The sequence below is a fragment of the Oryzias melastigma genome, linkage group LG24 (assembly GCF_002922805.2).
Source record: "Oryzias melastigma strain HK-1 linkage group LG24, ASM292280v2, whole genome shotgun sequence".
Lineage (NCBI taxonomy): Eukaryota > Metazoa > Chordata > Actinopteri > Beloniformes > Adrianichthyidae > Oryzias > Oryzias melastigma.
In genome coordinates, this window is record NC_050535.1 from 10,310,000 (window position 1) to 10,333,394 (window position 23,395).

Below are 23,395 nucleotides of genomic sequence, written 5' to 3' on the forward strand. Positions count from 1 at the left end.
GGTTGTTGATATCATTTCACTCAGCTCACTTTTCCCTGATCTTTCTTTCTGCTCTCTTTCAGAGGGATTAAAAAAAGACAATAGCTCGCTTTCTGTGTGTTATCAGTGCAGAGACTTGCGCAGCCTTTACTCCACTCCGAGAATTTTAATGAGGCCATTGCGAGTGTGTGAATTTTTTAGCGCATGTTCTCCTGTCCCAGCCTTTTACTTACTTCCCTTTTCATTTCCTTTTTGGCAGCCGCAGTGTCTGTCTGGATTTGCAACATCTGAATGAGCGCGTGCGTCTTCTGTTTCTCTGTTTGCTCGTGCGTGCCGCGGGGAAACAAACGCGGAGGCAGCCCGTCAGGTTCGAGTGCACGGTTGAGCATGCAAGCTTCAACGGCGAGGTCCCTACTCGCACACAAATGTTTCGGCTCATCTGGGAGGACTTTTCCTCAGCCGTGCCGCCGAGGACAGGGACACTTGGACCCGCGTCTGGTTTGTGTTTGTGCAACCTCTTGGAGTTCAGGACGGAGCTCAGAACTGCAGCTGATGTTGTTTATTTTGTAGCTCTTCTAGCTTTGCCTGAGCTGGTTGGTCAGTGTGGCTGGAGCTTCTTATCCTGTGAGGTGTCCAGTTCACAAGCTGCCTGGGTGTCTGTTTACATAGGACAAAAACAGACCACACAACCACAGAAATGATTGAGACCCAGACGAAAAAAGTAGTGTTTTCTTTTAAACTTTTAGCTATTTATTATTTTATTGCAACATATATGACTTTATTGTATTAGCTTTAACTCTTTATATATGTATTCAAATAAATATGTAGAGTTTTGGCTCCATTATGACAGAGCAAAAATGTTCACCTATCATATTTTTCGAACTAAGTCAATACGCAGTATAGTCCCCACAGCAAAAAAAAAGCATAATAAAGATTAAAAATCATAAATAAGTCGCACTTCTTGAAGGATAAATCATAATAACAGAATAGATAGCAATAAAAATGGACTGAAAAACACATTGATGCTTATATAGCTTCATAAAACATCTAAAAAATCTAGTGTATCAGTGCAGCTTAGGAACAATTATTGAGGTAGCATAAGGAACAAGCTAACAAGTCTACTTAACTCTATATATCGCTTCAAATCACAGAATCCATTAAATTCTATATCCACTGTCACTTTGGAGCAATTCCACCAATATTGTGCTGATTTATAATGTTTTCCACAAAGATGAACATTTGTCAACAGTCATGGTATCTAGAGCCAGAGCAGTTTGCCAATTAATATATTATTAGGAGGTTTTGTTTTAAAAGGCTGTGGTTCCGTCAAAATTTCTTTTTACTTCTGAGGTTTGATTTCTTTTCCAGGAAAGCTGTGTTGAGTTTGATCAAATTCTATATTTAACTTTATCATGGTTTAGGATCATAATTAAACCCAAATGGGGATGTGACCTTTAAAATAGAAGATTGTCGACTACAACAGTGTGTTGCTGGGTGTGTTTCATCAGAAGCTGTCTGTTCCTCCCATTTGCCCATGTTTAGCTTTATTTAGTGCAAGCGGAGATGACAAACGTAGCTGAGCTAAAACAAAAACTGACTTCAGATGAACGTAAACTTTTGGCTCGTAGGACCAAAAGGCTCATCTATCTTATGATGGAGAAGTTAAAAACTGTTAGGTCGTTTGACCAAAGAAGTGGTTTGTCTTCAGTTTTTCAGTTCTCTGTTGCAATCTTGACCAAATATGCAGCCAAACCCCGGCTTCTCCAAAAAAAAAAGAGTCATTAGGTGAGTTAGGCAAGGTTTAATAATGGAACACGTCTTGTAACGCAGTTCTTGGCTAAGGGGTTTATTGGTCATACGTTAATCTCTGATGAACTGATGACTTGTCCTGGGTGAATTCCACCTTCACCCTGTACTTGCTGGGTAGGCTCCAGCAACCCTGTTACCCCAAATGGAAAAGGGGCGGGTTCAGAAGATAAATGGATGGATGGTAATCAGTCGATTAAAACGCCAAACCTTGGTTTGAGAGCAACTGAGTTGTGAAATTCAAAATAAAACTAATTTAACAAAAATAATCAGGAAAATTGGTTGTCGTTAACATCAAATTAGAATTATTTTTTAATTAAGTTGATTTAAATTGCTGGAGTGAAAAAAATATGTTTTTGTTTTGATTAAAACTTCTAATATTGTTGAGGGAAAAGTCCTCTTGTGGTTTTTTGGCTACTTATTATTATTTTTTATGCATACATTAAAGGTTTGGGTACTCTGATGGTTTTGATTTATGATATGCTGATTTCAGAACAGTGTTTTAGCGAGAGCAATGTTTTACTTCTTTTTTAAAAACCTGTTTAACAAACAAAGTAACTGGAGCCAATTCAATTTACTCTACAACCACTAGGTGGCTTTATTAAAAAAGTTCATGGTTATACTTGTGTACAAAAAAACCAACTATTTAATATCAGAAACGAGTTAAATAACTAGAATTTTGAGTAAAAAGCCCCCCCAGTGGTTGCATAATTCGTTTTTTTTCACTCATAAATTATGTGTGTGCATGGGCGAATGGGAATGCTACTGTAAAGCGCTTATGGCCATTTAAGAAGGTAGTAAAGAGCCCTTTAAGCATACATCATTTACCATTTTAAAGTTTGGGCTTTGAATAGTCTTTTCATCCCCATTGCAGCTCCGGTAGTAGGTTTGCTGCTGTGTGAGGGATCATTGTCATATCACACGACCCACTTTCAGCCGAGCGTTAGCTGTGAGACAGATGGCCTGACATTTGACTCCAGATTATTCTGGTAAACACAGAACTTTATGCCTGATGCAGGAACAGAAACATTTCCAGGTCGTGCAGTTTGAAAATAAACAAACAAAAAAAAAAAAATTGATTTGGAAATTATGATAGATATTGGTGGTCCTAGAAATGTAATGTCCTACTTGTTCCCCCAAAAAAACCTACCTACCTATGGATAAAATATCTTCCCTTGCTGGGTCCTTTAAAATCACTGGTAAATAGCGTAGACTTAGATAGCATTATTCTACCTTGATTAAGACCTAAATTGCTCTATAGCCTCAGTGACATTCACCCAACACACATTGACACAAGGCTGTAGCCAACAGGAGCAATGCTGCATTCAGTTTTTTTGCAAAAATACATTTCAATACATGTGCAGGCAAGGCAAGATTCGAGCGGAACCTGTAACCTTCAGATCAGACAGAGGTCGACACTGACCTCTGAACCACAGCTGCCCCACAACAACCCCCCTTCTCCAGTGCTCATCCAACACTGTGGATGTCCATGGAACTCAAACATATGTCCACCACGACCTTCTATGCTATAGAGGACATGGAACTAAGAATGAAACCACTTCATCTATCCTGTGATTGGATGAGGCAAGACTTGGCAATCATCGTTGCCTTTTTTTGATTAAATACCTTTAAACTATTGCTAATAGGACTAATTTTGAATAAGATAGCTTGAAAGTGATTATAGACCATTTGGTCTCTGAGTTATTTCCAATACAGTGGAGAAATATTTAAAAAAAGAAAATGAAAGTAGACTCAATTTATTTAGTCTTTGGTATTATTCTGATTAGGTTATTTAAGCTCCTAGAGTGCATCTATTTGAACTTTTAAGATTATTACAGACTTTTCATTTTATCTTTAGTAAATGACAGCAGAAATATTGATGGATTTGATGTATGTGTTCAGTATTGATCATCAGGAAACTGTTTTGCTTCTAAAGGAGCTTGTTGTTCAACCACATCATGGCAAAGGTCAATGGGTTGAAGCTTTCACGTCACCGGCTCTTTTCCTCCAACCTAAAGTGTCTTCGTAGGTGTCTTTGCTGAGATCACTGATCTGTGACCCGCTTGTTTTCCGGGGAGATGAATTAGAGAGTAGATGGGCAAAGGCAGGCGGTACTTTCTGAGGCGAAGGATGAAGAGGAGGGAGGAAGAGATTCATTAATCCTCCGACTCACAGAGGCAAACAAACAGAAAAAAAGGATCACGCTGTTTTCCATCACCATAACCAAGAGGAAGACGCTGCAGCTTCTTCAATAGAGCTGCTGATGTGTAGCTTCTTTTTAAACGACTCACAATGTCCACTTGTCCATAGACCGGTCTGGAACACAAGGACATGTGGGGTTTACATGGACCTGGACATGCTGTTTCTCAGTAAACTGCTGTCAGGCAGAAAATGAACTCTAACTCGGATTTTACGTATGCATTTCTCAGGCGTCTCAAGCTGTTTTTGAGCTCTATGAACAAAAAAAATGTGCAGCCATTGAACATACGTCACAAATTAATTGAAATTTGACCAATCGGGGACTTCGATTTTTTAGTGGCCTTTGCTTAGTGTCCTTTTATTAAAAAGTGATCACGAAGGAAAAAATAATAATTGGGGTTTGTCTCCTATCAGAATTATGACACTAAGTCTTTCATGTATCAGATGTAAAAGAAAAAACCTGGAGCAAGAGTAACGAGATTTGCACTGCTTCAACATTTCCCAGTTAACCTCTTTATCCTGTGAGTACATCAATAGTATCAAGTAGCCAGTGTAAATACAATAAAGTAAAAGCACGTTGAGTGCTTTAATGCATCACAAATTTCCAGTGTGTAAGTTTAAAACCAACGGTAACGTTATGGAGATGTATTGTCTGCTCCCAACACCGTAGAGGCTGAGACACTGGATCAATTAACAAAATCTCTGTAATTTGTTACAATTAAAAATATTTGTCTTTATCGAATAAAAATTTTAAGTTGGGTAAGCCATCAACTCAAAAAATGTAATTTGATGAAAACTTGTTCTTTTAAATGTAAGAAATGTAAGAACTTTTGCTAATTGATCCAATGTTTCACTCTGACTTGAAACATGTTTTACTTTAAGATAAATCCAGATATGCCCTCATACCTGAATCTGGTCATAAATTTGACTCTAAGAAAAGGGAAATAATGCACAGACGCCATTTGAGGTCCTGAGATGTGATGTGAGCTCTGAGTGTGATACAGTGGTCTCGCAGCAGTGTGTTTTGGGCACCACGTCACATCAAAAGTTAAAAAACTGAAATTTGGCAATAAATGTGTGCTGCTTTAACCAGAATGTGTTGATACGGGTTGGTCCAAAACCAACATGGAGGAAAATCTGACATTTCTCAACTTGAATTTTGTATACTTTTTTCTATTTTCTATCAAGAAAAAAGTATATTTTACCATATTTTCATTTCTATTTTTTCCCTCCTCTGACTAATGCAGTTGTTAAACTGGATCACAGAGACATGGAAGTACCACTGTAAGATGCAGCTCCTGCAGGAGATGGTGAACCTCACCAATGGGAGAGTCTCTAAATGATCTCATGAACCCAGACATGGTGGTCTGGTTACTGATACTTTTGTAAAGTTCTTTAAAATAAATAAAATATTCTCTCAACATTATCTGTCTTCCATGCATTGTAAATGAGATAAATAGGAAATAGCTCCTATATAGTGGTAGCTCCTCCCACATCCATCTGAACGGTCTAATGAACACATTTTTGGAGAGGGTAATTGACGAGCGTCAAAACTGAGGAGTCCTACATGATCTTTCATCACGTTCAGCACGTGGCCCTGAGGAGAAATTACTTTAAAAAAGAAACATCAGTGGATGAATATCAACTGAAACAAGGTTGAGCTATGAGTTGGACAATCACAAAAATCAGAAAATGTCACATGAACCAAAGAAAAGATGACTGAAATCTATCAGAGACAACCAAAGGACACAATCCTCCCAGATCTGCATGTTTAGAACGACCCAATTATCTCTGTTTTCTCACATCTCCTTTCACTGGCAGTAATTACACCTAACTAGACCCGCAGACTGTGGTCTTATAGTGAGAGTCATTACTTCTTCATACTTAATGCAAAAGCAATGATAGATCTGGATAAAGTTTGGAAAGAGAAAGCTTCCATTAGGCTGAGAGCCAGTCGCATTAAAGACTGAAAGTCCTACCCAGTGGAATTTAACTACAGGTAAATGCGGCATTGTGGAGACACCCTGTGAATAATTCAGCACTCGTACCCACAGACCAGAGGCGCATGCCAAACAGTCGCGTGGCGTTGTTGTCCTACTGGAGCTTGAAAGCAACCAGCCAAGCCGGGTTAATGGTGACAGAAAAAGAACAGACAGAAGCCATCAGAAAAGCCCCGACCACGGAGGCGTGACCTCTCCGTGTTCATTAAGTCGAGAGCTTTGACCTCCATCCACTGATACGACCATGACTCCGCAGTTCAGACCAACAGATATCAAAGTCTTCATAAATTATGTATCTTTCTAATTTGGATGGATGAAGCTGCCGGCTGAGTCAATTAATTCCAAAAAAAAGAAACATAGACGTTTTAAAGGCAGAATTATCTGTGCCTAGTTTTCCGAGGACGCTTAAAGAAAGCAAGGCTTTGGTTGCTATAATGTCTCATAAAATGCCCAGAACATTTCAGCCTAAGTTCAAGATAAAAAAAAATGTCCAAGTGGTGCCAGAGGATCCTCAAAGCTTTATTGCTAATGATACCATTGTTCTACATAATCAGAGACATTGTCCACTGTGTGCAATTACTCCTCCCGTCTGCAGAGTGACAGAGTGAGAGGAGGTGTCATTGCGGCATTTTGGTGTCAGGGAGCCGGAGAGCGGTGCGAGGGGCTGCCGGCGCTCTTATCGCATGCCTCACGGCTCAGAGGATCATACTCATTTCACCCAGATATCTCCGCTGCACAGGCAGCCGTCTCAGAGCGAACTCCGTGCAGGAGGAGGTGAATTGTAGGAAAAGCAAACTGCGCGGGGAGTAAACGACACGTTCGCTGCTCACACTCCATCAGAGCTTTCTTTCACGCAGATGTTACTGACACAGGTTATTACCTATAGACCTGCACAAAACAAACACACATTTCATGTTATGGCATCTTCTTTTTTTCTCAAAGACATTATTGAATTTTCCACAGTATAGGGGGCACCGGATTATAAAGTGCACTGTCAATGAATGGCCTAATTTTGAACTCAAGTCATTAACAATATAAGGTGCATCAAGGGAGACAAAGGAATCAGAGATAAATCAGTCTATCAGTCAGATGTTATTAACTATGTGTACAGAGAAAAAGGAAAATGCTACACATAAGCTGTGTTAGGGCATTTTCAATACCTGTAACTCCCCACCCTGTTTGTAACATGTAAAAAAAAAACAGACTGATACCACCCTTAACCCTATCATTCTGAAACTTCACCCATCACCTCCTACCCTATTCTGATGCCCAATTAGAGACATGAATCACTTTGGGGAAAAGAGTCCAAAAGATCCAACAAAACATCACCAGAGACACTGCGGGACCCACCATGAACACTTGGGAATGGAGCCCAGAAGATCCCTTAGATGTGTGTAGAAAGTGAGGTTAGGGTCAAATGACCAAAAAGCTGGCATACTGAGATGTTGGCCCCAGAAGATCATAGTTAGCAAGTTATGGTTGGAGGACCAAGAAGCTGGCAGCAGGACAGTGATCCCAGAAGACCTTCAGATAGTGAGGTTAAGGCTGAAGAACTAAAACGCTGGCACACAGAGCCGTTGGTAACTGAAGACCACCAGTTAGTGAGGCTAGGGTCAAAGGACAAAGACTATTGCAAACCAGGGAGTTAGGCCCAGGAAATACTAAAGTTAGTACCAACAAAATGGCACTCAGTCATTGCGGGTCCAGTAGATAAAATGTCATCAGTTAGGTTAGCAAGACCGGGATTCTGGACCAATATGAGCCTCAGGAATGGACTCAGAAGCCCTGTCTTGTGGCCAAAGTTGGTCATGATCCAGTCCCGGAGCCCACTGGGATTCCAAGCTACCTTCTGGACTAGAAAACGGGTGACCTGGTCGCTCGTCTCATTGACATGAATGGGCATCAATCTCCGTGGTCGGTGTGGGGGGGTTTGAACCCAAAAGCCTGGTCCTCTTTATTGAAAAAAGCCCAGATTACACCCAGTTGACCCTAGCAAAAACACATTAAAACACATCTTCACGTACCATGCTGGTGGTTTCACAATAACACCCAACCTTGTTTGCAACTCCTAAAAAAACAGACTGATAGATGGACCCATCCATCTTTTACCACTTATCTGGGCCAGGCTATGATGGCAGAAATATAAGCAGAGATGCACAGATCATCTCCATAGACTGTCTTCAGTTTTACTAGGAGAACATCTAGGATTATCCAGGCACGGAAAAATATACATAGCAAATCCTGGATCTTCCTCTTCCTGGAGTTTCCTCCTGGTAGGATATGTCTGGAAAATGATGCCAGAACTACCTCAGCTGGCTTCCCTCAATGTGGAGGGGCAGTGGCTTTGCTCTACTAACTTTCAGTCACAAATCAAAGGTTATCACCGTTGGTGTGGTCAAAGGTTGATCATCAAATTAAGAACTATGTCTTTCTGCTCAGCTCTTTCTTCACAACAACTGATTGGTGGAGCAAATCTATTAGTGCATTTCTCTGTCTGTCAACCTCATTCTCCATCTTTCCTTCACAAGACCCCAACATGCTTCATCCTCAAACTGCCTGCTCATCCAATTGGTAGAGCACGTTTTGAAAACACATTTGTAAAAACATTGATCGTGGGAAGTACTTACTTAATAAGCAATAAAAAAAATAAATATTGATTTTCTTTTCTTGGGGCAGAAACTCTCCACCCACCCAGAGAAGGCAAACCACCATTTTCCGGTTGAAATAATAGGCTTTGGTGTCCATATTCTGTGCTCACATAATCAAACAATTTTAATTGGGTTTATTTAAATCCAGTTTTTCAAATTTGAAGTTTGAACGATTATGGCCAAATATGGTGAAATAAACTCCCACATTGGAGAAAATGAGCGTATAAGGTATTCTCTAACATATTGGCTGTTGGAGAACGTCCAATAAAGTGACACTAGAACTGATCAACCATTCATGTTTTAAGTGTAGCTGTGTCCAACTGTGTATTTATACATATTCCTAACAAGGTTACGAGTTAGCAAAGTCACAGTAAAATTAGTTTTAGCTGCATCATCTGATTTTTTTTTAACGTGTTACAAGGTTGGAAGATATAGATGTTTTGCATACGTGGCTGAATACGCAGTGTTGTGATTAACTTGCAGCTGTGTCCAACTGTATTTTTTTCTATGTTACTAACAAATTTGGGAGTTAACAAAGTCATAGTAACATTTTATTTAGCAATATTGGTTGGTTTATTTTAGTGTTGCAAACAAGGTGGGAGTTGCAGGTATTGTAAATATGCTGACATGGCTAATGTGTAGCAGTTTCAAATTGTTTTTTTTTTCCTTAAGTGCTATAAACAAGGTTGAGAGTTAGTTTAGTCACAGTAACATTTGTTTTTGCAGTATCAATTGGTTTACTTTAATGTTGCAATGTTGAGTGTAGGTGTTGTAAATAGGCTAACACGGCTAACGCTTTTAGCATGGCTAACATGGAGTGTGTTACAAACAAGTATTAGAGTTACTGGGATCACAGTTGATAAAGGCTGACTGACAAAACATATCTTAGACTTTTTTAGTCTCACCTAATCGCCTTATAGTTTAGTATTTCAAAAACAGATCATTCATTGGCAGTGCGCCTTATACTCTGGAGAGCCTTATAGTGCAGAAAATACAGTAATGCTGACCTGTAAACTCTAAGAACATAGAACTTATGTTCTGTTAAATATATCCTATCAACTACGAATTAAATTCCCTCTATGACATTTTTTAATTAAAAAAAAAAAAAACTTTCCCAGTAGTGTTTTAATTATGATTATGAAGTTTTCAACCAAAATCCTACAACCTAAATAACTTAAAAAGCCATTTTTCATATTGATCTGAAGCTTCTGTTTCCAAAATCTCCTCTGAGGGGGTGTGCCTTTTGGAACTGAGCTGAGAAGCCCCGCCCCTGATCCCCCCTGTCTGACTATGATAGCTCTGTGTCTGGCTAGCGTAAATCATCACCACTGCTACATAAACATGTCAAGCAATGTCGGTAATGTTCAGCCATATGGTTTTGATCCAGATGTCAGCTCAGACGAGGAAGTGAAGATCTTCATGGACTGAACTTCTTCTAAAATCCTGATTCTTTCTCCTTCCAGTTCACCAAAGACTCTTTTGGCTAATTATTGAATGCTTATTGACATTGCTGTGATCAATAATTCAATCAATTGGTTTCTCAGAGCAGAATCTTTGGGTAAATAATGAAAGCTAACATAAAAATTGTCTTTCATTGATTTACAATCCTTTACAACTGCAGTCAAATTTCCGTGGTCACATCAAGAAGCTCCGTGGAGTCTGGTGGAGATTTCCAAGCATTTACAGTCCTGCTACCGTAAATATTGTGTGAAACTCACTCAAAACATCCAGTGACGGCTGATTTGACCACAGCCAGATGAGGGGTTTAGTGCATGTGCAGCAGAGCTGTTGATGGAAAGAAGATCATTAATTTAAACAGGCTTTCTGCGATAGTTTGAGTGACAGCAATTTAAAAGGAGAAATACTCAGAAATGCGAAAACAAAAGGATTTCTTGTCACATTGTTCTCTTTCATAAGAAAAATGCCACACATACATGAAAACTCAAAATACAGGATATTCCTCTGATGGGGACTTTAAGCTGTTGAATCAGTCTGTATTTCATGAGTGGTCATAGTAGATAGATATTGTGTCAGTACAGATTTTTGGTCCACATAGACAGCAGGATCACACAACATCACCTCAATGTGTTTGCTATATTAACCTTTAAAGTTTGCAAACATTAATCTCTTCCGTGCTTCTTTGGCGCCATCCGTACAAAAGTGTGTATGGGCATGCAGAGCACCAACTAAAGAAATATCTATAAGTGTTTTTTTTAGAATTCAGGGACATGATCACTAATGGCTAACAGTGTAACATAATGACCTGCCTCACTTTGCAACACTCTCCTCCTCCTGCTCTGAAGAAACAAGTTGCCATGGCAACATCTCTGCAAAAGATTTTAGGAGACGGTAAACTGAGGCAGATGTGATGGTCTTCAGTCAGCGGCTTGTAAATACGGAGCACCCTCTCCTGCAGGAGAGGCTAGAGGAGACGGAAGCAGTGAGTCATTCCCCATCGGCTGAAATTGATTACATGCCGACAAGAGGACCATGAAGCCCATCATGGCCAATGGTCTTATAGGTATTCTCCTCACTACTTAATTTAACAAATCAGGTTCAAATCGGGGTAAAGACATTAAAGCTGAAATAGACACGGTGGCAGAGAATGAGAGGCTGGAGTGGAGTGCACGCATGTGGAGTAATGCACATGTTTACACGCATCCATCTGTCGTTTAAAAAGACGGTACATAAAAGCAGAGAGTACAGGTTTGATGTGTTAATGAAGCTCATTTTTCTGTCTTTATCATCAAAACCACCCTGTGAATGTCTTAGAGGGCCTTCAAAGGCTGATTCTACTGGTCAGGTGAGAGTTTCGCCACGTCGAGCCGTGAAGAGATTGGTGATAAACTGGAGCGGCGCTGTGTTGTACGCATGGATTGCAGCATGTGCTCGCATGACTGTGTCATGCTGGACTGTGGAGATGTTAGATTCGTCGGTGTGTGGGGAGGGAACGGCGTGGCCGCTACACTCAGGCGTTTAGCCCAACACGGACAGATTTACCGGTCTGCGGCGCTACGAACCTGCAATTACAAACCCTAACAGCGCTGGCGGAGGCAGCATGCACAGCACAGTTTTCCTCTGGGCTCTGGGATTTAAAGCCTCACAATCAGTCAAGCGTGACTTAAGAAGCTAATTACACAAGAGCGACATATACACACACACACATGTACACACTTACAATGTGCTTACAGGAGAAAGACTGATGGTGGAGGTGGAATTTGGTTTGAAATTCATAAAATTTTAATCCAGAGTGCGCATTTCCATATTTATCTCCTGCCTCCCAGCATCCACTTCTGCTCTGCTCACATTTCAGACCTATTAATAGCTCAAATGACGCCGTATAAAAATCACACTTGCAGAAAAACACGCGGGTCCTTTCTGGTCAGGCCTCCAAAGACATGAGTAGCTGTGGTAGCAACGCCTGTCAGCGATCCCCTCCATTCTACCACAGACTGTAAATCAGCCGAAACTAGATAAAACTAAAGCCTTTCTATGATGTATATGTTCATCTACTCAAAGCAAACGCCTCCTTTAAGATGGCTGCAGTTGCTCCGTCTCGTCTGCAGAGTGGCCCCCCCCCCTCCTCCTTTGTCCCCCTCCCAAAGGTAATTGCTCTTACCTGAGACACTGTAATAGATCCTAGATGAAGTATTGACCACTGCTAGATTTTGATTAAGGGGCTGCAGGGCAGAACACGTCTTTAATGAAACTGAGGAATCAGCATTCTCAGCCAGGATGCTGTGCTTTGCGGTCCACAGTTAACCAATCAGAAGCTGGCTTTAAGCAGAACCGACTAAAAAAATGCTGCACATTTTTATATTATGAAAATGTATGTTGTTTTTCGGAATATATGTTTTTGATTTGGTTTAAAAAGATTCAAATCTGATTATTAAAATTGTGTTATGTCCAACAAGAGCAGGTTCAAGTGAAGGCCGGCCCACATTTGGGGTAGGGAGCTCCTGATTGGATGGAACTATTACCAAACCTCATCATGTATGCAGTACTACCCCTACTTTTCTGTTCAGAAGTCTGACTCGTTTATCGATTTACTCAATGCTAACATTTTTTTGCTGATAATCGACATCAAATATTCTCTGTGAAGTTATTAACTCTCAATGTGCAGTAATACAATTTTCCGGTTCATGGAATTCCAAGTAGGCCAGAGGTTCCAGAACGTCTCCAAAACTACAGAGATTCAATACAAAAAAACAGAAACTGGGAGGATAATACACTACAGTGCTTAAGACATATCCATTTACACAACTTAAATAGATAAATATTTAATATTTAACCCCTTTTACACTATATGTTGCTAATTTACATTAAGGTACAATTTAGTTCATGACTCAATTTAAATTAGAATTACCATGAATGAAAAAAACACTAAAGAATATTTTTTATATTATAGGAAGTAAATTACCTCATATTTTGTTGCTATATTTTTACTTATGAGGAAAAATCATAAATCTTAAAGCACAAGTGGACATGTTTAGTTAAGATTTATTTAAAAAATAATATAATTTGAAATTTAAATACATTCTCTAAAAATCAGGGATTTAACTTTTCAACTATATAGGTTATTGAGTTTTATGTTTTGTTTAACATTTCATTACTATCCTTAAGATGTTTTTTTTTTATATATCAGATGCAAAACACACAGATTTACACTATTTTTTTTCACAGGTTGTTACTCAAAAAGAAACCTGAGTTTTGATTGTAAAAGTCTGAGCTCTTCCATTAAGAAAGAAAGGACTACAAAAAAACTGCATCCACTGCATCTATAATTATTTATTTTAAAAAAGCATTAACTTCAATCCTCTAGTCTGTAAAAATAATTTTGCTCGACCATTATATGTTTTTAACCATAATAGAACAAAATTGATTGATTAAAACTGTTTAATATTTCAAATCTTCTTTCTAAAAAATCAAATAAAAATAATCCATTAACTGGATTTTCTATTTTAAAATAGAAAACATGTATATTTTGTAAGGGAAAAAGATTGCACTGAGTCAAAACAAAAATATTTACTCAAATTGTCTGGACTGCAAGTTTTTGTTCATAACCACGGTAACCAATTACCTAAACCTACAGTTAACCAGTTCTCAGCGCTCGTCACTAATGTTTGGATGGATAGTTGTGAAAAAAAAGATCAGACATGGTTTAACAGATGAAATTAATTTTATCAACGTTTGTTCAGTTCTGGGCTTTAAAGAAACAAACACTTCCTGTTTTCAACAATAACAAAAAAATGCATTGATTTATTTTATTTTTATAAATTTTATTTGAATTATCTTGAAGAAAATGTAAAAAAAAAAAACTTTCGGTTTCAAAGACTGCTATAACGCACTGTGAAAAAAATCTTTAATTTCTTTCAACTTTTGTTTCCTTTTTTTAATTCTATTTAAAATATAATCAATTTTTTGTTAGAAAACTTCAAAAAGGAAAAAGAATAAACTTCATTTCAAGCTACAATGATTTTGGCTGTTGTCCCGTCGCTTTAACAAGATTTCTAATTTCCTACTGAGTGCAAATTAGCATTAGCAGAACAGACACACTTAGGAATTTCACTAAGTAACTGCAGAACCTGCTGTGCACCGTACGACTCCCAGAGTCCTGCTGGGCTTCTCATAATCTCAGACTTCCAGACATAATGAGGTTATACTGTTCTTAGAAGGGACCCTAAAACTAAAACAATGTCATTTTTTGCACATACACACCATTTTATCTCATTTAAATCTTAGGTCTTGTGTAAAGATTGGGAAATCCATTCAGTGTTAGCTTCTCTCAGGATCCCCAACACCTCAATTACCCACCTTGCTGCTCTCTAACTGATACACAAACTCACTCATTCGTCCACTCAATCACCTTCCTCCTCGTATGCAAAAGGTCAGCTGTTATCGGCCGGAGTTTTAGCGTGGAGGATAAATTGCATTAGTTTTTCTACCCCCCCTTAAATTGCCTCTCTGCTCCTGATAGAAACTGATTGCATCTGTGATGGAGATGAAAGGGAAACAGCGAGTGCTCTGTGTTCTCTGAGCGTGCGACTGGACATAATCTATGAGGCGCGCATTAGCATGCTAAAAGACACCACGACTATGATGAACACCATTTGCTGGGGCTTAATGCGATAGCCGGGTAAGATGATTAACTTTGAATCCGTTTAATCAAGCACAAGCGCCTCTTTCAAACGACCAAGAGTCTCCGCTCGGATGAGACATCCCTCAGATCTGCCGGGGAGGGATGGATGGTCTGAAATTAGAGTGTCGGTCAGGCAAACAGGATCCGTGACGGGACGGATATCCGCCTTGTCCGTCTTGTTGGGCGCTCTCGCTGGAGTGCAGTTCCAGTCATCTGGGGAGTCGTAGTGCCCTTCAGCTGCATCCTATCGACTTGAGTACTTCAAGAAGTGGCTCTCCCGCTTTTCGATCCTGGCGTGCGCGCTGATAGCTGACTCTCCCAAAACGATAACACCGATCTTTCCGAATAACCTCTAACCCCAATCAACCTCTACAGATTGTCAGAAATGGTGTTTGTGTTTACTCATATGAGAATAAAATTGATACCCAGCTGGCAAATCAAGATTAATCTCCAGAATGTGGACAGTGTCATTAATCGATGGCGAGCGGTCGATGTGTTGTTAGAGGGAAAGTCATCTCTGACAGCCTCCCTGTGACTCCTACAGATCTGGACGACCCGGTGGTGACGGTGCATCAGAGCATCGGAGAGGCCAAGGAGCAGTTCTACTACGAGAGGACCGTGTTCCTGCGATGCGTGGCCAACTCCAACCCGCCCGTCCGCTACAGCTGGCACCGCGGACGCGAGGTCCTGACCCAGGGCTCGGATAAAGGCGTGGAAATCTACGAGCCGTTTTTCACACAGGTAAGACACAGCAGGCGCTGTAGGGCTCAGGGGACGGCTTAAGCATTTCATTTAGTTCATCTTAAGCCTATAAACGCCTACGCGAAATATGTTCTTAACATAAATACCGATGATAAATTCCACCTTTAATATGTGAGTTATTTAAGTGTTTATGAACGCCATTCTAGATGCTTTTGGAGAAATACCAGCATCTGTTTGATTGGGTTGTGATGTTCAGTACACTTTTACAAAGGAGCAAGCTTCCTTTATTCATATTTTTCTGGCCTTTTTTATAGATTTATATAATGTAATATTATAGATTGTTTTAATTAGGGTCCAATCCAAATGAAAAACTTTGATGTGTAAAGCTTTTAAGTAGCTATGTGTATTTTGAAAAGAATAACTTTACCTCTAAGGGAGTTGTGAGTCACCCAAACTTGACTGTTTAGTATTTTAATTAGTGGTTGAAACTGGAATTAACAGGAACTGACTTGCTAATAGTTTAGTCATTTTCTTGTTCCAGTTATATAAAAGCATGTCAGTTCTCTTATAAGTTACAATTCCTCATGCTATGTTGTGTTCCCGAACATAAGGAAATCAGTGTTCTTATGTATATATATATGTCAGTATAAACACACACACAGATAGAATATATGATCACTAACCTTACTGGAAAATCTTTTGAGAGTTTGGTCCATATGGACGTTATATCATCACACATGCTGCAAATTTGTCTGCTCCACATCCATGATGCCGATCTCCTGTTCCACCACATCCCAAAAGTACTCTACTGGGTTTAGATCTGGTGACTGTGGAGAACATTTGGGTTCAATGAACTCTTTATCATATTTTAGAAATGGAAGTAGCCATCAGTAGATGGTACCCTGTGGGCATAAAGGGATGGACATGGTCAGCAACAATACTCAGGTAGACTGTGGTGTTTTAACCATGCTCAATTGGTACCAAGTAAATACCCCCCACACCATTATACCACCACCACCGGCTTGAACCGTTGATACAGGGCAGGATAGACCAATGCTTTCATGCACAAATTCTGACCCTACCATCCGAATATCACAGCGGAAATTGAGACTTCTACAGTCCAGTTTTGGTGAGTCAGTGTGAATTGTAGCCTCTTCTTCCTGTGCTTAGCTAACAGGAGGAACATCCGGTGTGGTCTTGTGCTGCTGTAGCCCTTCTTCATCAAAGATTTATGTTCAGAGATTTTCTTCTGCAGACCTCGGTTGTAATGAGCAGTGATTTGAGTTTGGTCGTTTGGCCATTCCACTCTGAACTATGGCATTTCTGCCCACGTAATTGGATATATCACGGAATGTTTTCTGTTTTTCTGTACCATTCTCCGTAAACCCTGAAAATGGTTGTGGGTAAAAATCCCAGTCTCTGAAATACTCAAACCAGCCCGTCTGGTACAAATGGCCATGCCAAGTTCAATGTCACCGCAATCACCTTTCTGACCCATTCTGATGCTTGGTTTGAACTGCAGACAATTATCTTGACCACGTCTACACGCTTTAATCCACCGACCAACACCTCTAAGTGTTCTGTAACAAAAGAAAGATACCAAAAAATGAAAGCTAAAGCAATAATTAGGATCATCAAATTAAAAACAAATAAAAAACAAACAGGTTTCCAACTATTTGCAAAAACAGCTCAAGAGTGTGAGATGTTTTTCACAGGTGTTGCTGGAAACAAGGTACAGATAAGTACATCTCTGCCAGTAGTCTACGGCTTTAAAACTTCTCCAGTGGATCTACTTCAGTGGGTCTGGGATGTGGCAGCTCTTGCAAAGAAAAAGAAACAGGCAAACACAGACAAATAAAACCCAGAATTGCATGGCTTAAAGGCCACAACAGGTTTATAAAATAGATAGTCTAAAAATAAAAAGATGTCAGCTTATAAATAAATAAACTCCAGTCTCCGTATGGCTGTTTTAACAGTCCCTGAAAACCCACTTTGTGTTTTTCTTCGGTCTCAGACTCTTTTTGTGTTTTTATGCTTCATTATAATTAGGAGCAAACGAATCATCGCGGATATTTGTTACAAACTAAAGAACAATGGACACTGTGGAGCGACAAATTCATTGTAATTGTTCTTTTTTATTTTTATTTTTAATAAAAGGATCTTTGTTTTTGAACCTCTGTCTCATGCTGTCACAAAGGGACGATATAAACGTACAGCAGGTTCCACTAACCTGGTCTCGTGGTTCATTCTGGATCTAGTTTTAAACTTTGAAAACTGATTTTCTTTTTCGATCAAGCTTCTTAAATCTTTTATGTAAAAACTGTAGTATTTAGATGATTTTATGAATGATTCCTGTGTCAAATACTGCTTTTCGGAGGACTTAAGTCTATGGAGAAAATGACACCTTTAATGTGATATGAAAGTGAACAACCTATTTATTCTCTTTTCATGCTTTTTCTGTTTTTCTTCTGCAACCTCCCCTCTTCCACAGTCACATGAAAACTTTAATTGGGTGTGAAAGTGGAAGCACCAATCCCAAACTCAGAAATTAGGATTAGGAGGCTCCTCGGTTTAACTCGAAGCCTCTAGCAGAGGCCCGGGAGCTTTAGGGTCCTGTGAAGTATCTGTGGTTTTTCCAGGGATCTGCTGTAGCCACTCCAATTACCACAGGCACCTATAGCTGCATTTCTATGTGCAAAACTTTATCAAAGTTCTAGAAATGTCGAAACAACGCAATTTTAAAATTATTCTGTTAAATCATAATTATGCAAATTAACACAAACCAAATCACGCAATAAGTCATTAGAAAACATACGAATATGAACAATGCTTTGATTCACAGCAGATATGTGGTCCTATGGTATTGTTGATTCTGTTAAAGAAAAGAAAGACACTCCTTCAACGGTATTAAAAATGATCTTTTTTGCAAGTAAGCAGTTGGACCTTTTTTTTGGTTTGATAATACGACAATATAAGCGAGCTCCTTAAATGTGAGAGCGGTTACAACGACTTTTACAGAGGAGATGTGGATCCAACAATTCCACATTAAATGCTCAATTTTTTCATAAGCCACGTGATGCTGTAGGACCTCTTGTGGTGCCTGAGTGTGGTATCCGGTTGTTGGTCATGTAACTAATTCATTTTTTTTAAAAGTGTTTCCATTGCAGCTTTGCAAAATGTGCATTTTAACACAACTCAAAAACCACCTCCTTCAAGCGCAAAAACATTTTGATAAATACAAGTTTTTTATTGAAGTGTCGCAATTCCATAAAGCGAATTTATTATCGCAAATCCAATTTGTGCAATTTTATCGTCAATGGAAATCCAGCTACTGTCACCTCCACCTTTAAAGCTCACTCCCCTCGAGTGCTTATGAAAAAACACTTTTTTCAAAATGGCAGCTTTTCTGTTTGTTTTATTTTCTTAGCAAACATTTTATTTTTTGGTGAACATGTCATTGTTCTTGGCAACTTTTTTGTTAACCACGCCCACATTCCTAATACATTCATACTGCATTTTATGTTTCATTCAGCTTGAACCAATGATTAATGTAATAAATCTTCACAGTACTCTTAAAAATATGTGAGTAACCTTGAAGGAATAAAAATGTAATTGACAAAGATTTTGGGAAAAAAATTTCAACAAATAAACACCAACTGGTCCAGACCAACCGGTGCAGTGTGAAAGCAGCTTTAGATGCTGAGAATTCGACCAATACTGGTTTATTTAATAATATTTTATTTTTTGCAGTGCCTCCATTTGACGACACGTCAATTTTTAGTTTTAATTCCTAGTTTTTATCTGAACTGCAACCGCTCCTACAAATTTTCCTTCCTGTTCGCGCCCCGAATTCTATCCTGATTTCTGCTTCAAAGAGAGGAAGTGGCAGGAAAAGAGAAATAAGGTGGGATGTGGGGTCCGCACTTAACACAATTAAACTATCTCTGAGCCTTGTGGATGTGAGAGGCTTTAAAGACATCAAAGGCTGACACGCACTGCGGGCCCGCACGTGTCTGAGGACTGGTGCTCCGATCCGCCAGTCTGCTCTGCACACGCTCGCTAGGAGTCAGCCAGATCAAAGGTTCGCATCCTCCCTGCAACCTTTTTGGGCGAGGCCCCTGTAGCTGACGGGCACAGCTGGAATCAAACGCAAACTCTCAATTAGACGGCCATTGCTGTGGAGATCTCCCCCGCTGAAGACGCGCACGCCCCCGCAGCTCAGTGGGGGAAATGCCGCAGGTCTCCTTCTTCTGTGCAATAACTCCTCCCTCCGCCCGTCTGCTGACACAATTGTTTTCATTTGTTTCCTGCTGCCAAAACCTCGTTTAGAGAGACTATATTCCTGCTTTCTTGAATTCAATTCAGCAAATTATTAGATTTTAGCCAATAAAACACCTCTTTCCTTAGCTTAAAACCTCACACGTTGGGTGAAGTTTTACTTTTCTTTGCTGTTCATGGTTTTAAAATCTTCTGTGGAAATTACAGGGCATTGGAATTAAGAAGATGGAGCTCCAAATAATTTAATCTTGAACTAAAGCCCCTACTCTACCACTATTACTACTACCACTCCCATAGATTCAACAAGGGCCAACACACACTCATGGACACACTACTCCTAGGACACACTGGCTAGTATTAGGGTTAGGTATGTTGTTCACTTCCAGCTGATTATCCCATCAGGGGTCAATAAACCTGTGATTTACGTCGGATCCCCTTCCTAACACAACCCAGTTTTTGCAAGGCACAGGGGAACCCAGTAAGGCAGCAGTGTCAAGGGTCTTGGCTAAGGACCCACACTGGTAACTTGAAAACTGAAAAATTGTAGAGACATGAAACTAAGATCTACCCCGAAATGAGATGGGGTGAGGATGACATCGGTGAAGTCCGTTTGTCTCTACGACTGTTAGGGTTAGCTGTTAACTTAAAAACGGCAGTACAAAGCAATCAGATCACAAACAGCCTAAAGAAGAGTTTCTATACCACAACCATCACCGCACTCAACAAACATAAACACACACAGACAGAAGGGCTGCAGAAACCAAAAATGTGCAATAAGTAGACTAGTTGTGCAATAAAAGGACTAATGCGAGGGTAGAGCTGTTGGAGGATTTTTGTGTGTCGTGTTATACTTGCCTTAAATTGATTGTAACATTGTGTTGTGTTGATTACTTTTTTAAATATGAGACTGAATGACACTTTCTGGAATTTCATTGTCACATATTGACATTTGGCACTTTTTGACGTTTTGGGTGTCCCCAACTTGTCGTTTTTTGATGCGCTGACTGTTCATAAAATCAAGGATCCGCATCTCTCTGGACTCGATACAGGATGGGGTACCGGATCCTCTGGACGCGTCCAGTACCGGTACCCTAACCCGGTAACGGTTTGCGCCCGGTAAAACATCTGATACTGTTTCGGATCTGGTACCACATCCAGTGCCAGGTTAAGGTTTAGGGTACCAGTACCAGTTTCGGGTACTGGTGCACTCCAAATAACGGTACTGGCTTCGGTTCCAGCTCACAGCCCGGAGGTTGGGGACCCGGGATTTAACAAGAACACCCAGCATGTCAAAAAGTGATGGGGAGAGGTCCTTAACCAAACATCAATATGTGAGAACTTGGGAGTTAGAATGTGTCGGTCATGATGACAAGTCTATTCTATTGTAATGGATGTTGTTAGCCATTAAAATTATATTTTAAATATTTATTCAGGTGGTGTTCCTGCACACATTTGCATATCAGTGTTGTTTTGCTCTGAGCTGCAGGGGGAAACGAAGATCCTGAAGCTGAAGAACCTGCGTCCCCAGGACTATGCCAACTACAGCTGCATCGCGTCTGTCAGGAACGTGTGCGGGATCCCCGACCGCAGCGTTGTCTTCAGACTCACCAACAAAACAGGCAAGCAGATGCTCTGTCTGCCGAAAGGCTTTTCTACCAACTGCGCCATGATAAAATGTCTGGTTCCTTTCATCCTTTGTAGCATCGCCGTCCATCAAGCTGCTGGTGGAAGACCCCATAGTGGTGAATCCGGGCCAAACGGTCTCCTTGGTGTGCATCAACACGGGAGGCGAGCCGCCGCCCATCCTCACCTGGGTGAGCGCCAACGACAGCCTACCCCAGAGGAGCGTGGTGAACGGCGGCACCCTCACGCTGCCCTCAATCACCTCCGACGAGGCCGGCATCTACAGCTGCGTGGCCAGCAACAACGTGGGGAACCCGGCCAAGAAGTCGACCACGATCGTAGTGAGAGGTGAGGCGAGAGGCTCGACCTGTCAACCAGGTTGTGTTTCTATGGCAACCACTGTCGTCAATCAGGAGGGAGCTCTTTGGAAGGTCATACCCTTACCACTTGAACCTGGTCTGTCAGTCATATATTTAAATCCTTCAAGACCACATACTTTTTATTGAGACATCTGATTGGTCAGTTTATAAATTAAATATTTAAATAATAGACAGCAGAGCAATAACGGTGAATCTTTCAAATATGGTGACTTAATAATACCTGTTACTTCCTGTTTGGGCCATGAAGAGGGGGAAATGTCCAGATCACTTCTGAGTCTAAAGGACTCACTAAAGTCCTTTAGACTAAAGGAAAAACGGATGCTTCTGTGTCTCCTCAGATTGTGTTGGGAGGCTGGATGTTGACGCGTCAACATCTCCATCACTCTCCTGTCTCAGGAGGTGTAGAGAAGTGTCACCGCCGTCCGATCAATAACTAGCACTGCGTCGAAAACTCTGTTATGTTTGCGAGGCTCTCCAGCCTGGAGAGAAATGTTTCCTTCATGGCGTTCTGTGATCTGCTGTCAGGCAGCTCGGGCGCTTTCATTGTTCAGGCTGCAATCGTGTGGCTTCGCTTGCAGAAGAAAGACACCAGGCTTTTATTTTGAAAAGAGAGGAAGGGAAGTAAATCGGATTTGGATCCAATGAGTTCCTCTGGACATGGGGATGTCACTGAGGAGATAAAAGCAAATGAAAACAACCTAAATAAAGTATTAAAGTTCTACTTTGAGATGAACCAAACTCAAAATTTAAAAATATGAAAGTCTGTTGAGTGCAGCCAGTCAGGGAATTTGTTTTTCGTGGATCATAACCGCTTTAATCCAGTTGTGTTTTTGGTGCTTGGTAGGGGCAGAGCGTGAGAGGTTTTCAGAGGGGAGGTGCTGAGGTTGATACTCAGTGGGGGTTTTCTCGCTCAAGCGTGTTTTCTCTTTTTTCACCCAGTGGGAGATGATCAATCGGTTTCTCACAGGGGTTTTCTCCTAACCTTCTAGCTGTGTGCTCTGTGATACTCCTGGTTCTTGTAGTGGTTCTTCTCTGAAGATTTCTACTTTAAAAGTTGTTTGTGGGAAAATAAAGGTGTTTTTTGTGCTTCAGTTGACCACTAGATGTTCAGTTTCGTTCAGAGTGCTGGGTAAAAATGACATTTTAATTCTAATTAATTGTTTGGTAATTAATCGCCATTAATTGGAAAATGTAATAAGGTAATGAATGTAAAAACACATATAGCCCAATTTTCTATCACAACCACTCGAGCCTGGGAGAATCTGTCAATCAAATGTTCAATGTCTGATTGGCCAGTTTATAACTTGAATAACTTGCACAACAGAAAGAATATTATGAAGAAATATTTGAAACAGCAAGAATATTTTAAAGGTTAACCAAACAGGGAAATTGGAGGCTGACTCCACCCACAGTCAAAATGTGAAAATCCAGTCAGAGGGGTGGAGCTGGGGAACAGGATTATTATCATTAGTGGAGCAGCAGATCATGATGTTGGACTTCTGAAACTTACATGGTTTGACCAATCACAACATCCAACTGTAATACCTCAATTCAACTTGTAGGGGGCAGCACACAGACATTTTTTGACTATTTTCAAGAATTAGACAAGTTTATTTTAATGTGTCAAAAATGTGGCAATGA

At 40.2% G+C, this 23,395-nt stretch overlaps 1 protein-coding gene across 2 annotated transcripts in view; it reads left to right on the forward strand.

Annotated features, from left to right (window-relative positions):
- The window catches only part of mdga2a (MAM domain containing glycosylphosphatidylinositol anchor 2a), a 215,292-nt gene that overhangs the window by 103,600 nt on the left and 88,297 nt on the right, over nucleotides 1-23,395 (forward strand). Inside the window, exons 5-7 of one of the 2 annotated variants that reach the window (XM_024290986.2) lie at nucleotides 15,316-15,512; nucleotides 21,238-21,370; nucleotides 21,453-21,722. In XM_024290986.2, coding sequence (XP_024146754.1) covers nucleotides 15,316-15,512; nucleotides 21,238-21,370; nucleotides 21,453-21,722 — 600 coding nt within the window. Of the gene's footprint in view, nucleotides 1-15,315; nucleotides 15,513-21,234; nucleotides 21,371-21,452; nucleotides 21,723-23,395 lie in introns of both variants that reach the window. The other variant, XM_024290983.2, reaches the window with a different exon arrangement.